General features: G+C 50.1%; 1 protein-coding gene across 2 annotated transcripts in view; it reads right to left on the reverse strand.

Moving 5' to 3' along the window:
* Positions 1-9962, reverse strand: part of LOC139244109 (EMILIN-1-A-like) — a 106888-nt gene extending 96926 nt beyond the window's left edge. For both annotated transcript variants that reach the window (XM_070870981.1, XM_070870979.1), the window contains exon 1: positions 9598-9962. In XM_070870981.1, the coding sequence (XP_070727082.1) occupies positions 9598-9752 (155 nt within the window). In that variant the 5' untranslated portion in view covers positions 9753-9962. The remainder of the gene's footprint in view (positions 1-9597) is intronic.
* Between the last annotated feature and the right edge of the window lie 6673 nt (positions 9963-16635).

The raw sequence follows: 16635 nt of genomic DNA on the forward strand, positions 1-16635 counted from the left end.
GGGACAGATACTCTGATCTAGGGGCAGATACACTGATCTAGGGGCAGAGACACTGATCTAGGGACATATACTCTGATCTGGGGCAGATACTCTGATATTGGGGCAGATACACTGATCTGAGGGCAGATACTCTGATCTAGGGGCAGATACTCTGATCTCGGGGCAGATACTCTGATCTAGGGGCAGATACACTGATCTGAGGGCAGATACTCTGATCTCAGGGCAGATACTCTGATCTAGGGGCAGATACTCTGATCTAGGGGCAGATACTCTGATCTAGGGACAGATACTCTGATCTAGGGGCAGATACACTGATCTGGGGGCAGATACACTGATCTAGGGGAAGATACACTGTTCTAGGGGCAGATACTCTGATCTAGGGGCAGATACTCTGATCTAGGGGCAGATACTCGGATCTCGGGGCAGATACTCTGATGTAGGGGCAGAAAGACTGATCTCGGGGCAGATACACTGATATAGGGACAGATAAACTGCTCTCGGGACAGATACTCTGATCTAGGGGCAGATACTCTGATCTAGGGGAAGATAAACTGATCTGAGGGCAGATACTCTGATCTAGGGACAGATACACTGAACTAGGGGCAGATACACTGATCTAGGGGCAGATACACTGATCTAGGGGCAGATACACTGATCTAGGGGCAGATACACTGATCACGGGACAGATAGACTGATCTAGGGACAGATACACTGATCTCGGGGCAGAAACACTGATCTAGGGGCAGACACACTGATATAGGGACAGATACACTGATCTAGGGGCAGATACTCTGATCTCGGGGCAGATACTCTGATCTAGGGGCATATACTCTGATCGAGGGACAGATACACTGATCGAGGGGCAGATACTCTGATCTACGGGAAGATACTCTGCTCTAGGGGCAGATTCACTGATCTAGGGACAGATACACTGAACTAGGGGCAGATACACTGACCTAGGGGCAGAACATCTGATCTAGGGACAGATACTCTGATCTAGGGGCAGATACTCTGATCTATGGGCAGATACTCTGATCGAGGGGCAGATACTCTGATCTAGCGGCAGATACTCTGATATAGGGACAGATACACTGATCTCGGGGCAGATACTCTGATCTGCGGACAGATATACTGATCTCGGGACAGATACACTGATCTACGGGCAGATACACTGATCAAGGGACAGATACACTTATCTCGGGAGAGATACTTTGATCTAGGGACAGATACACTGATCTAGGGGCAGATCCTCGGATCTAGGGACAGATAATCTGATGTAGGGGCAGATACACTGATCACGGGACAGATAGACTGATCTAGGGACAGATACACTGATCTAGGGGCAGAAACACTGATCTAGGGGCAGACACACTGATATAGGGACAGATACACTGATCTAGGGACAGATACTCTGATCTAGGGGCAGATATACTTATCTGAGGGCAGATACTCTGATCTAGCGGCAGATACTCTGATCTAGGGACAGATACTCTGATCTAGGGGCAGATACACTGATCTGGGAGCAGATACACTGATCTAGGGGCAAATACACTGATCTAGGGGCAGATACACTGTTCAAGGGGCAGATACACTGATCTCGGGGCAGATACTCTGATCTAGGGACAGGTAGACTAATCTAAGGACAGATACACTGATCTAGGGGCAGAAACACTGATCTAGGAGCAGATACACTGATATAGGGACAGATACACTGATCACGGGACAGATACTCTGATCTAGGGGCAGATACAATGACCTAGGGGCAGATTCACTGATCTGAGGGCAGATACTCTGATCTAGGGGCAGATACTCTGATCTAGGGGCAGATTCACTGATCCGAGGGCAGATACTCTGATCTAGTGCCAGATACTCTGACCTCGGGGCAGATTATCTGATCTAGGGGCAGATACACTGATCTGCGGGAAGATACTCTGATCTAGGGGCAGATACACTGATCTGAGGGCAGATACTCTGATTTAGGGGCAGATACTCTGATCTAGGGCCAGATACTCTGATCTCGGCGCAGATACACTGATCTAGGGAAAGATACTCTGATCTAGGGGCAGATACACTGATCTAGGGGCAGATACTCTGATCTCGGGGCAGATACTCTGATCTAGGGGCATATACTCTGATCGAGGGACAGATACACTGATCGAGGGGCAGATACTCTGATCTAGGGGAAGATACTCTGCTCTAGGGGCAGATTCACTGATCTAGGGACAGATACACTGAACTAGGGGCAGATACACTAATCTAGGGGCAGAACATCTGATCTAGGGACAGATACTCTGATCTAGGGGCAGATACTCTGATCTAGGGGCAGATACTCTGATCGAGGGGCAGATACTCTGATCTAGGGGCAGAGACTCTGATCTAGGGACAGATTCACTGATCTAGGGACAGATACACTGATCTAGGGGCAGATACACTGATCTAGGGGCAGATACTCTGATCTAGGGGCAGATACTCTGATCTCGGGGCAGATACTCTGATCTAGGGGCTGATACACTGATCTGAGGGCAGATACTCTGATCTCGGGGTAGATACACTGATCTAGGGGAAGATACACTGTTCTAGGGGCAGATACTCTGATCTAGGGGCAGATACTCTGATCTAGGGGCAGATACTCGGATCTCGGGGCAGATACTCTGATCTAGGGAAAGATACTCTGATCAAGGGGAAGATAAACTGATCTGAGGGCAGATACTCTGATCTAGGGGCAGATATTCTAATCTAGGGGCAGATACACTGATCGAGGGGCAGATACTCTGATCTAGTGGCAGATACTCTGATCTCAGGGCAGATACTCTGATCTAGGGGCAGATACACTGATCTGAGGGCAGATACTCTGATCTCGGGGCAGATACTCTGATCTAGGGGCAGATACTCTGATCTATGGGCAGATACTCTGATCTAGGGACAGATACTCTGATCTAGGGGCAGATACACTGATCTGGGGGCAGATACACTGATCTAGGGGAAGATACACTGTTCTAGGGGCAGATACTCTGATCTAGGGGCAGATACTCTGATCTAGGGGCAGATACTCGGATCTCGGGGTAGATACTCTGATCTAGGGGCAGATACTCTGATCTAGGTACAGATACACTGATCGAGGGGCAGATACACTGATCTAGGGGCAGAGACACTGATCTGGGGCAGATACTCTGATCGTGGGGCAGATACACTGATCTGAGGGCAGATACTCTGATCTAGGGGCAGATACTCTGATCTCGGGCAGATACTCTGATCTAGGGGCAGATACACTGATCTGAGGGCAGATACTCTGATCTCGGGGCAGATACTCTGATCTAGGGGCAGATACTCTGATCTAGGGGCAGATACTCTGATCTAGGGACAGATACTCTGATCTAGGGGCAGATACACTGATCTGGGGGCAGATACACTGATCTAGGGGAAGGTACACTGTTCTAGGGGCAGATACTCTGATCTAGGGGCAGATACTCGGATCTCGGGGCAGATACTCTGATGTAGGGGCAGAAAGACTGATCTTGGGGCAGATACACTGATATAGGGACAGATAAACTGCTCTCGGGACAGATACTCTGATCTAGGGGCAGATACTCTGATCTAGGGGAAGATAAACTGATCTGAGGGCAGATACTCTGATCTAGGGACAGATACACTGAACTAGGGGCAGATACACTGATCTAGGGGCAGATACACTGATCTAGGGGCAGATACACTGATCTAGGGGCAGATACACTGATCTATGGGCAGATACATTGATCTCGGGGAAGATACTCTGATCTAGGGGCAGATACTCTGATCTAGGGGCAGATACTCTGATCTAGGGACAGATACACTGAACTAGGGGCAGATACACTGTTCAAGGGGCAGATACTCTGATCTAGGGGCAGAGACTCTGATCTAGGGACAGATACACTGAACTAGGGGCAGATACACTGATCTAGGGGCAGATACACTGATCTAGGGGCAGATACACTGATCTATGGGCAGATACCTTGATCTAGGGGAAGATACACTGATCTGAGGGAAGAAACTCTGATCTAGGGGCAGATACTCTGATCTAGGGACAGATATACTGATCTCGGGACAGATACACTGATCTAGGGGCAGATACACTGATCTAGGGGCAGAAACTCTGATCTAGGGACAGATATACTGATCTAGGGACAGATAGACTGATCTAGGGGCAGATACACTGATCTAGGGGCAGATACACTGATCTAGGGGCATATACACTGATCTGAGGGCAGATACTGTGATCTAGGAGCAGATACTCTGATCTCGGGGCAGATACACTGATCTGAGGGCAGATACTCTGATCTCGGGGCAGATACTCTGATCTAGGGGCAGATACTCTGATCTATGGGCAGATACTCTGATCTAGGGACAGATACTCTGATCTAGGGGCAGATACACTGATCTGGGGGCAGATACACTGATCTCGGGGAAGATACACTGTTCTAGGGGCGGATACTCTGATCTAGGGGCAGATACTCTGTTCTAGGGGCAGATACTCGGATCTCGGGGCAGATACTCTGATCTAGGGAAAGATACTCTGATCTAGGGGCAGAAAGACTGATCTCGGGGCAGATACACTGATATAGGGACAGATACACTGATCTCGGGACAGAAACTCTGATCTAGGGGCAGATACTCTGATCTAGGGGAAGATAAACTGATCTGAGGGCAGATACTCTGATCTAGGGGCAGATACTCTGATCTAGGGGCAGATACTCTAATCTAGGGGCAGATACTCTGATCTAGGGGCAGATACTCTGATCTAGGGACAGATACACTGATCTAGGGGCAGATACACTGATCTAGGGGCAGATACACTGATCTAGGGACAGATACTCTGATCTAGGGGCAGATACTCTGATCTTGGGGCAGATACACTGATCTGAGGGCAGATACTCTGATCTAGGGGCAGATACTCTGATCTCGGGGCAGATACACTGATCTAGGGGCAGATACACTGATCTGAGGGCAGATACACTGATCTCGGGGCAGATACTCTGATCTAGGGGCAGATACTCTGATCTAGGGGAAGATACACTGTTCTAGGGGCAGATACTCTGATCTAGGGGCAGATACTCTGATCTAGGGGCAGATACTCGGATCTCGGGGCAGATACTCTGATCTAGGGGCAGAAAGACTGATCTTGGGGCAGATACACTGATATAGGGACAGATACACTGATTTCGGGACAGATACTCTGATCTAGGGGCAGATACTCTGATCTAGGGGAAGATAAACTGATCTGAGGGCAGATACTCTGATCTCGGGGCAGATACTCTAATCTAGGGGCAGATACTCTAATCTAGGGGCAGATACTCTGATCTAGGGGCAGATACACTGATCTAGGGGCAGATACACTGATCTAGGGGAAGATACACTGATCTGAGGGAAGATACTCTGATCCAGGGGCAGATACTCTGATCTAGGGACAGATACACTGAACTAGGGGCAGATACACTGTTCAAGGGGCAGATACACTGATCTATGTGCAGATACATTGATCTAGGGGAAGATACTCTGATCTGAGGGCAGATACTCTGATCTAGGGGCAGATACTCTGATCTAGGGGCAGATACACTGATCTAGGGGCAGATACACTGATCTGAGGGCAGATACTCTGATCTAGGGGCAGATACTCTGATCTAGGGACAGATATACTGATCTAGGGACAGATAGACTGATCTCGGGGCAGATACACTGATCTAGGGGCAGATACACTGATCTAGGGGCAGATACACTGATCTGAGGGCAGATACTCTGATCTAGGGGCAGATACTCTGATCTCGGTGCAGATACACTGATCTCGGTGCAAATACAATGATCTCGGGGCAGATACACTGATTTCGGGACAGATCCTCTGATCTAGGGGCAGATACTCTGACCAAGAGGCAGATACTCTGATCTAGGGGCAGATACTCTGATCTAGGGGAAGATACACTGATCTGAGGGCAGATACTCTGATCTAGGGGCAGATACTCTTATCTAGGGGCAGATACTCTGATCTAGGCGCAGATACTCTGATCTCGGGACAGATACACTGATCTCGGGGCAGATACACTGATCTAGGGGCAGATACACTGATCTATGGGCAGATACATTGATCTAGGGGCAGATACACTGATCTATGGGCAGATACATTGATCTAGGGGAAGATACACTGATCTGAGGGAAGATACTCTGATCTAGGGGCAGATACTCTGATCTAGGGACAGATACACTGAACTAGGGGCAGATACACTGTTCAAGGGGCAGATACACTGATCTATTTGGCAGATACATTGATCTAGGGGAAGATACACTGATCTGAGGGCAGATACTGTGATCTAGGGGCAGATACTCTGATCTCGGGGCAGATACTCTGATCTAGGGGCAGATACACTAATCTGAGGGCAGATACTCTGATCTCGGGGCAGATACTCTGATCTAGGGATAGATACTCTGATCTAGGGGCAGATACTTAGATCTAGGGGCAGATACACTGATCTGGGGGCAAATACACTGATCTAGGGGCAGATACTCTGATCTAGGGACAGATACTCTGATCTAGGGGCAGATACACTGATCTGGGGGCAGATACACTGATCTAGGGGCAGATACTCTGATCTAGGGGCAGATACTCGGATCTCGGGGCAGATACTCTGATCTAGGGAAAGATACTCTGATCTAGGGGCAGAAAGACTGATCTCGGGGCAGATACACTGATATAGGGACAGATACACTGATCTCGGGAGAGATACTCTGATCTAGGGGCAGATACTCTGATCTAGGGGAAGATAAACTGATCTGAGGGCAGATACTCTGATCTAGGGGCAGATACTCTGATCTAGGGGCAGATACTCTAATCTAGGGGCAGATACTCTGATCTAGGGGCAGATACTCTGATCTAGGGACAGATACACTGATCTAGGGGCAGATACACTGATCTAGGGGCAGATACACTGATCTAGGGACAGATACTCTGATCTAGGGGCAGATACTCTGATCTTGGGGCAGATACACTGATCTGAGGGCAGATACTCTGATCTAGGGGCAAATACTCTGATCTCGGGGCAGATACTCTGATCTCGGGGCAGATACACTGATCTGAGGGCAGATACTCTGATCTCGGGGCAGATACTCTGATCTAGGGGCAGATACTCTGATCTAGGGGCAGATACTCTGATCTAGGGACAGATACTCTGATCTAGGGACAGATACACTGATCTGGGGGCAGATACACTGATCTAGGGGAAGATACACTGTTCTAGGGGCAGATACTCTGATCTAGGGGCAGATACTCTGATCTAGGGGCAGATACTCGGATCTCGGGGCAGATACTCTGATCTAGGGGCAGAAAGACTGATCTCGGGGCAGATACACTGATATAGGGACAGATACACTGATCTCGGGACAGATACTCTGATCTAGGGGCAGATACTCTGATCTAGGGGAAGATAAACTGATCTGAGGGCAGATACTCTGATCTAGGGGCAGATACTCTGATCTAGGGGCAGATACTCTAATCTAGGGGCAGATACTCTGATCTAGGGGCAGATACTCTGATCTAGGGACAGATACACTGATCTAGGGACAGATACACTGATCTAGGGGCAGATACACTGATCTGAGGGAAGATACTCTGATCTAGGGGCAGATACTCTGATCTAGGGGCAGACACTCTGATCTAGGGACAGATACACAACTAGGGGCAGATACACTGTTCAAGGGGCAGATACACTGATCTATGGGCAGATACATTGATCTAGGGGAAGATACACTGATCTGAGGGAAGATACTCTGATCTAGGGACAGATATGCTGATCTAGGGACAGATAGACTGATCTCGGGGCAGATACACTGATTTAGGGGCTAATACACTGATCTAGGGGCAGATACACTGATCTGAGGGCAGATACTCTGATCTAGGGGCAGATACTCTGATCTCGGTGCAGATACACTGATCTCGGTGCAAATACAATGATCTCGGGGCAGATACACTGATTTCGGGACAGATCCTCTGATCTAGGGGCAGATACTCTGATCTAGAGGCAGATACTCTGATCTAGGGGCAGATACTCTGATCTAGGGGAAGATACACTGATCTGAGGGCAGATACTCTGATCTAGGGGCAGATACTCTTATCTAGGGGCAGAATCTCTGATCTAGGCGCAGATACTCTGATCTCGGGACAGATACACTGATCTCGGGGCAGATACACTGATCTAGGGGCAGATACACTGATCTATGGGCAGATACATTGATCTAGGGGAAGATACACTGATCTGAGGGAAGATACTCTGATCTAGGGGCAGATACTCTGATGTCGGGGCAGATACTCGGATCTAGGGACAGATACTCTGATCTCGGGACAGATACACTGATCTCGGGGCAGATACACTGATCTAGGGGCAGATACTCTGATCTAGAGGCAGATACACTGATCTGAGAGTAGATACTCTGATCTAGGGGCAGATACTCTTATCTCGGTGCAGATACACTGATCTCGGTGCAAATACACTGATCTTGGGGCAGATACACTGATTTCGGGACAGATCTTCTGATCTAGAGGCAGATACTCTGATCTCAGGGCAGATACTCTGATCTCGGGACACATACGCTGATCTAGAGACAGATACGCTGATTCACTTGCATTGATTTTGGAAGCAAATACCCTGACACAGGAGGTATATATACAGTTGCACTGTTCCTTGGTGCCGATACATATTTTGCTGTAGGTACAGCAGATCGGGCAATTGACGGGACGTCGCCAATTCTGGTGCTGGTTGAATGTTCAGAGCGGCTCCTAATCGCTATCCTGGAGCCTATTTGTACATTGTCTCCCCCCGGGAACTGATTCCCCATCTGCCTCTCCGGTTTGAGCCCTCCTCCAGTGGGGCCATAATGGATTCATTTAATCAAAATCTATAAATCTCTGGTTGGCCCTCAGCGGCAGTATTGCGTTCAATTCAAGGTACCGCCTCTCCCGCTGTGTCCCAGTCTCTCTGTCCCGGTGTGTCTCAGTGTATCCCGGTCCCTCCCGGTCTGTCCCTGTGTGACCCGATATCTCTCTCTCCTCTCCCGGTATCTCCCGATCCCTCCCGGTGTTTCCCGGTTTGTCCCGGTTCCTCTCGGTGTGACCCGGTCTCTCCTGGTCTATCCCGGTCTGTCCCGGTCCCTCCCGGTTTGTCCCTCCGGGTGTTTCCCGGTCCCTCCCGGTGTGACCCGATCCCTCTCGGTTTGTGCCGGTTCCTCCGATCCCTCTCGGTCTCTCCCGGTGTGACCCGGTCTCTCTCGGTCTCTCCCGGTGTGACCCGGTCTCTCTCGGTCTCTCCCGGTGTGACCCGATCCCTCCCGGTGTGACCCGATCCCTCTCGGTCTCTCCCGGTGTGAGCCGGTCTCTCTCGGTCTCTCCCGGTGTGACCCGGTCTCTGCCGGTGTGAGCCGGTCTCTCTCGGTCTCTCCCGGTGTGACCCGGTCTCTCGGTGTGACCCGGTCTCTCCCGGTGTGACCCGGTCTCTCGGTGTGACCCGGTGTGACCCGGTCTCTCCCGGTGTGAGCCGGTCTCTCTCGGTCCCTCCCGGTCCCGCCACCCCCGGTACCGCTTACCTGTGCCTGCTGGTGGCCCGCACTCCGCTGTCCGGGCCGTGTTGTCCGCTCTGGGACCCGGGACCTCCCGAGTACAGGTTGTACCGGAGCGGGTAATTGGCCGCCGCCGCACACACCGCCAGGGTCAGGACACATACAATCCCCGACACCGCCATCCCAATATCCCGTCCACACCGAGTCCCCGCTCCAGCTCACACCACACCGAGAGGCTGATACGGACTCCGACTCAATCTCCCGGGCTCAGCCGCTCCGGGATCGCCTTCTACCGTCGGCTGGTCTCGCTGCTGTCCCGGGCTCCCCGAATGACAGACACCGCCTCCCGGGACACACCAGGCAGCAGCGCAACTTATCCCAACTTTCTGCAACTTCTCCAAACTTGGCAAACTTCCCCCCGGATCCTGCGTCGGTCTTTCAACCAATTCCGGCCTGAGTCCCCCCTCCTCCCCTCCTTCTCTGTCTGTCTCATTCTCTCTATAACCCCCTCTCTCTCTCTCCCTCTGTCTCCCTCTCTCTGTCTCTGTCTCTCCCTCTCTCTGTCTCTGTCTCTCTGTCTGTTTCTCTCTCTCTCTCCCTCTGTCTCTGTCTCTCTCTCTGTCTGTTTCTCTCTCCCTCTGTCTCTCCCTCTCTCTGTCTGTCTCTCTCTCTGAATGTTTCTCTCTGTCTCTGTCTCTGTCTCTCTCTGTCCGTTTCTCTCTCTCTCTGTCTCTGTCTCTCTCTCCCTCTGTCTCTCCCTCTCTCCGTCTCTCTCTTTCTCTCTGTCTGTTTCTCTCTCTCCCTCTCTGTCCGTTTCTCTCTCTCTCCCTGTTTCTCTCTCTGTCTTTCTTTCTCCCTCTCTGTGTATCTATCCCTCCCGCTATCTCTCTGTCTTGTTCGCGCCCTCTCACACCCTCACCCCTTTCCCCCTATCACCCCCTTCCCCCCTCTCTTCCCCCTCTGTTTCCCCCCCTTCTTTCCTCCTTCCCTCCCTCCCACCCCTCTCTCTCTCTCTCTCTCTCTCTATTTCTCTCTCTCTCTCTTTAGCTCACATCTGTTCCTTGTTAAACTCAGCTCCGGAATGTAAAAAACATCCCTGTGCCAAATCTCCTCTATTCAAGGAAAACCCGAACACTTCTATCAATCAGAGCGACTGAGTCTTCGAGTCAACACAAACTTTCCCCTCTCCCCTTCCCCCTCCATCCCCCCTCCCTCCCGTCTCCCCCCCACCCCTCCCCCTCCATCCCCACTCCCCCTCCCTCCCCCCCACCCCCTCCCCTCTCCCCCTCCCTCCCTCCCCCTCCCCCTCCCTCCCCTCTCCCTCCCCTCTCCCCCTCTCTCCCCTCTCACCCCCACCCCCTCCCTCCTCTCTCCCCCTCTCTCCCTCTCCCCCCACCCCCTACCTCCCCTCTCCCCCTCTCTCCCCCCTCCCTCCCTCCCGTCTCCCCCCCTCCCCTTCCGTCCCCACTCCCCCTCCCTCCCCCCATTCCCTCCCCTCTCCCCCTCCCTCCCCCCACCCCCTCCCTCCCTTCTCCCCCTCTCTCCCCTCTCCCCTCCACCCCCTCCCTCCTCCCTCCCCTCTCCCCCTCTCCCCCTCCCTCCCCTCTCCCCCCCACCCCCTACCTCCCCTCTCCCCCTCCCTCCCCCTCTCTCCCCCCTCCCTCCCCTCTCCCCCGCACCCCCTACCTCCCCTCCCTCCCCTCTCCCCCACCCTCTCTCTCCCCCTACCCCCTCCCCCACCGTCTCTCTCCCCCTACTCCCCCCACCCCCCCTCCCACCCTACCCCCTCTCTCCCCCTCCCCTACCCTCTCTCTCCCCCCACCCCTCTCTCCCCTACCCCCTCCCTCCCCTCTCTCCCACCCTCTCTCTCCCCCTACCCCCTCCCTCCCCTCTCCCCCACCCCTCTCTCCCCTACCCCCTCTCTCCCCCACCCTCTCTCTCCCCCTATCCCCTCCCTCCCCTCTCCCATACCCCTTCTCTCCTCTCCCCCTCTCCTCCGCTCCCCCTCTCTCCCTACCCGCGCTCTCCCCTCTCCTACCCCCTCTCTCCCCTCTCATAGAATCATAGTATTTTACAGCACGGAAGGAGGCCATTTGGCCCATCGTGTCCGTGCCGGCCGGCCAAGAGCTACCCAGCCTAATCCCACTTTCCAGCTCTTGGTCCGTAGCCCTGTGGGTTACAGCCCTTCAGGTACATCCAAGTCCTGTTTAAATGTGCTAAGAGTTTCTGCCTCTACCACCCTTTCAGGCCGTGAGCTCCAGACCCCCACCACCCTCTGGGTGAAGGAATGTTTCCTCATCTCCCCTCTAAACCTCCCCCCAATTACTTTATATCTATGCCCCCTGGTTGCTGACCCCTCTGTTAAGGGAAATACGCCCTTTCTATCCACTGTATGAAAACATAAGAAATGGGAGCAGGAGTCGGCCATTTGGCCCCTCGAGCCTGCTCCACCATTCAATACGATCATAGCTGATCTGATCATGGACTCAGCTCCACTTCCCCGCCCGCTCTCCATAACCCTTCATTCCCTTATCGCTCAAAAATCTGACTATCTCCACCTTAAATATATTCAATGACCCAGCCTCCACAGCTCTCTGGGGCAGAGAATTCCACAGATTTACAACGTTCAGAGAGAAGAAATTCCTCCTCATCTCAGTTTTAAATGGGCGGCCCCTTATTCTAAGACTGTGCCCTCTAGTTTTAGTTTTCCCTATGAGTGGTAATATCCTCTCTGCATCCACCTTGTCAAGCCCCCTCATTATCTTATATGTTTCGATAAGATCACCTCTCATTCTTCTGAACTCCAATGTGTAGAGGCCCAACCTACTCAACCTATCTTCATAAGTCAATCCCCTCATCCCCAGAATCAACCTAGTGAACCTTCTCTTAACAGTCTCCAATGCAAGTATATCTTTCCTTAAATAAGGAGACCAAAACTGTACGCAGTACTCCAGGTGTGGCCTCATCAATATCCTGTACAGTTGTAGCAGGACTTCTCTGTTTTTATACTCTATCCCCCTTGCAATAAAGGCCAAGATTCCATTGGCCTTCCTTATCACTTGCTGTACCTGCATACTAACCTTTTCTGTTTCTTGCACAAGTAACCCCCAGGTCCCTCTGTACTGCAGCACTTTGCAATTTTTCTCCATTTAAATTATAATTTGCTTTTCTATTATTTCTGCCAAAGTGGATAACCTCACATTTTCTCACATTATAGTCCATCTGCCAAATTTTTGCCCACTCACTTAGCCTGTCTATATCCTTTGCAGATTTTTTGTGTCCTCCTCACAATTTGCTTTCCCATCCATCTTTGTATCATCAGCAAACTTGGCTACATTACACTCGCTCCCTTCATCCAAGTCATTAATATAGATTGTAAATAGTTGAGGACCCAGCACTGATCCCTGCGGCATCCCACTAGTTACCATCTGCCAACCCAAGAATTAACCATTTATCCCGACTGTCTGTTTTCTGTTAGTTAGCCAATCTTCTATCTATGCTAATATATTACTACCAACCCCGTGAACTTTTATCTTGTGCAGTAACCTCTAATGTGGCATCTTACCGAATGCCTTCTGGAAATCCAAATACACCACATCCACTGGTTCCACTGATAGGCCCCTCATAATTTAATACATCTCGATCAAGTCTCCTCTCAGCCTCCTCTCTTCCAAGGAAAAAACCCCAGCCTATCCAATTATTCCTCATAGCTAAGATTCTCCACTCCAGGCAATATCCTCGTAAATCTCCTCTGTACCCTCTCCAGTGCAATCATGTCCTTCCTGTAATGTGGTGACCAGAACTGCACGCAGTACTCCAGCTGCGGCCTAACCAGTGTTTTATACAGTTCAAGCATAACCTCCCTGTTCTTATAGTCTATGCCTCAGCTAATAAAGGCAAGTATTCCGTATGCCTTCTTAACCACCTTATCCACCTGGCCTGCTACCTTCAGGGATCTGTGGACCTGCACTCCCAGGCTCCTCTGTTCCACTACACTTCAGTTTGCTGCCATTTAATGTGTAATCCCTTGCCTTGTTGCCCCTCCCCAAATGCATTACCTCACACTTCTCCAGATTGAATTCCATTTGCCCCTGTTCTGCCCACCTGACCAGTTCACTGATATCTTCCTGCAGTCCGCAGTTTTCTTCATTATCAACCACACAGCCGATTTTAGAATCATCTGCAAACTTCTTAATCATAACCACTATATTCAAGTCGAGATCATTGATATATACCACAAAAAGCAAGGGACCCAGCACGGAGCCCTGCAGAACCCCACTGGAAACATCCTTCCAGTCACAAAAACATCCATCAACCATTACCCTTTGCTTCCTGCCTCTGAGACAATTTTGGATCCAACTTGCTACTTTAAGAACATAACAACATATATAAGAACATAAGAATTAGGAACAGGAGTAGGCCATCTAGCCCCTCGAGCCTGCTCCGCCATTCAACAAGATCATGGCTGATCTGGCCGTGGACTCAGCTCCACTTACCCGCCCGCTCCCCATAACCCTTAATTCCCTTATTGGTTACAAATCTATCTATCTGTGACTTGAATACATTCAATGAGCTAGCCTGGATCCCATGGAATTTAACCTTCATGACCAGTCTGCCATGTGGGACCTTATCAAAAGCTTTTCTAAAATCCATATACACTGCATCATACACACTGCCCTCATCGACCCTCCTGGTTACCTCCTCAAAAATTCAATCAGGTTAGTCAGACACGACCTTCCCTTAACAAATCCATGCTGACTGTCCTTGATTAATCCTTGTCTTTCTAAATGAAGATTTATCCTGTCCCTCAGGATTTATTCCAATAATTTTCCCACCACTGAGGTTAGGCTGACTGGCCTGTAATTACTCGGCCTATTCCTTTCTCCCTTCTTGAACAAAAGTACTACATTAGCAGTCCTCCAGTCCTGTGGCACCACACCTGAAACCAGAGAGAATTGGAAAATGCTGGTCAGAGCCTCTGCTATTTCCTGTTTTGTTTCACTTTACAGCCTGGGACACATTTCATCCGGGCCTGGGGACTTATCCACTTTCAAAGTTGCTAAACCCCTTAATACTTCCTCTCTCACTATGTTTATTTCATCTAATATTTCACACTCCTCCTCCCCGATAGCAGTGTCTGCATCGCCCCTCTCTTTTGTGAAAACAGACGCAAAGTATTCATTAAGAATCATACCCACGTCTTCCGCCTCTGTACACAGATTACCCTCATTGTCTTTAATAGGCCCCACTCTTTCTCTAGTTATCCTCTTGCTCTTAACATATTTATAAACCATCTTTGGGTTTTCCTTGATTTTACTTGCCAAGAATTTTTCATGCTCTCTCTTTACTTTCCTAATTTCCTTTTTAAATTGCACCCCTGGGCTCTCTATACTCCGAGAGTTTCTGCAGTATTGGGCCCTCGGTATCTGTCATAAACCTCCCTTTTTATCTTTATCCTACCCTGTTCGTCCCCCGACATCCAGGGGGCCCTAGATTTGTTAGTCCCACCCTTTTTCTTTAGGGAACACACTTGCTCTGAACCCTCAGGACCTCCCCCTTGAATACCTCCCACTGCTCTGATACCGATTTACCTTCAAGTAGCCATTTCCAGTCCACTTTGGCTAAATCACCTCTCAGCTTAGCAAAGTTGGCTTTTCTCTAATTAAGAACTTTTATTCCTGGTCTATCCTTGTCCTTTTCCACTGATACCCCTTCCACCTGCCCAGCTTCATTCCCTAAAACTAAGTCCAGAACCGCCCCCTCCCATGTTGGGCTTGCTACGTACTGCCTAAAAAAGTTCCTGAATGTATTTTAGGAATTCCACACCCTCTATACCCTTCACAATAATTCTACCCCAGTTAATATTCGGGTAGTTGATATCCCTTACTATTACTGCCCTATAATGTTAGCACCTCAGAAATTTGCCTACATATTTACTCTTCTATCTCCCTCTCAGTGTTTGGGGGCCTGTAGTCCACTCCCTTTGTGATCACCCCTTTTTTGTTTTTCAGTTCAGGCATATGGCCTCGTTTGATGATCCCTCTAACCTAAGAACATAAGAAATAGGAGCAGGAGTCGGCCATTTGACCCCTCGAGCCTGTTCCGCCATTCAATAAGATCATGGCTGATCTGATCATGGACTCAGCTCCACTTCCCTGCCCGCTCCCTATAATCCCTTATCCCCTTATCAATCTATTTCTGTTTTAAATATATTCAATGACCCAGCCTCCACAGCTCTCGGGCAAAGAATTCCATAGATTTACAACCTTCTGAGAGAAGACATTTCTCCTCATCTCAGTTTTAAATGGGCGGCCCCTTATTCTTAAATGATGCCCCCTAGATTTAGATTTCCCCACGGGGGGAGACATCCTCTCTGCATCTATCCTGTTTCGATAAGATCACCTCTCATTCTTCTGAAGTCCAATGAGTATAGGCCCAACCGACTCAACTTTTCCTCATAAGTCAACCTCTTCATCTCAGGAATTAACTGAGTGAACCTTCTCTGAACTGCGTCCAATGCAAGTATATCCTTCCTTAAACACGGAGACCAAAACTGTACGCAGTACTCCAGGTGTGGCCTCACCGATACCCTCTTCACAGCTGTAATCGTTACTTTAATCAATACTATGATCTCCCCCCCCTCCCTTTTTACCCCTCTCTCTATCCCGTCTGAAAATCCTGTAACCAGGAATGTTGAGCTGCCATACCTGTCCCTCTTTTAGCCATGTCTCTGAAATAGCTATAATATCATACTCCCATATGTCTACCTGTGCTCTCAGCTCATTTGCCTTATTCGCTATACTCATTGCATTGAAGTATATCCCATTTATTACAGCCAGAGCTCCTTGGTGACTACATTCTAGCCCTTGTTTCCTCTCTCCTTCAAATTCACTTTCTACGTTTTTGCTTTCCAATTCCAGCTTTACTCCCCTTCCTATTACTCTCAGGTTCCCATCCCCCTGCCAAGCTAGTTTAAACCCTCCACAACAGCACTAGCAACCGCCCCCCCCCACGAGGATACTGGTCCCGGTGCTGTTGAGGTACAACCTGTCCGGCCTGTACAGG

Source organism: Pristiophorus japonicus, unplaced genomic scaffold, assembly GCF_044704955.1.
Source record: "Pristiophorus japonicus isolate sPriJap1 unplaced genomic scaffold, sPriJap1.hap1 HAP1_SCAFFOLD_204, whole genome shotgun sequence".
In the NCBI taxonomy this organism is placed as follows: Eukaryota; Metazoa; Chordata; class Chondrichthyes; family Pristiophoridae; genus Pristiophorus; species Pristiophorus japonicus.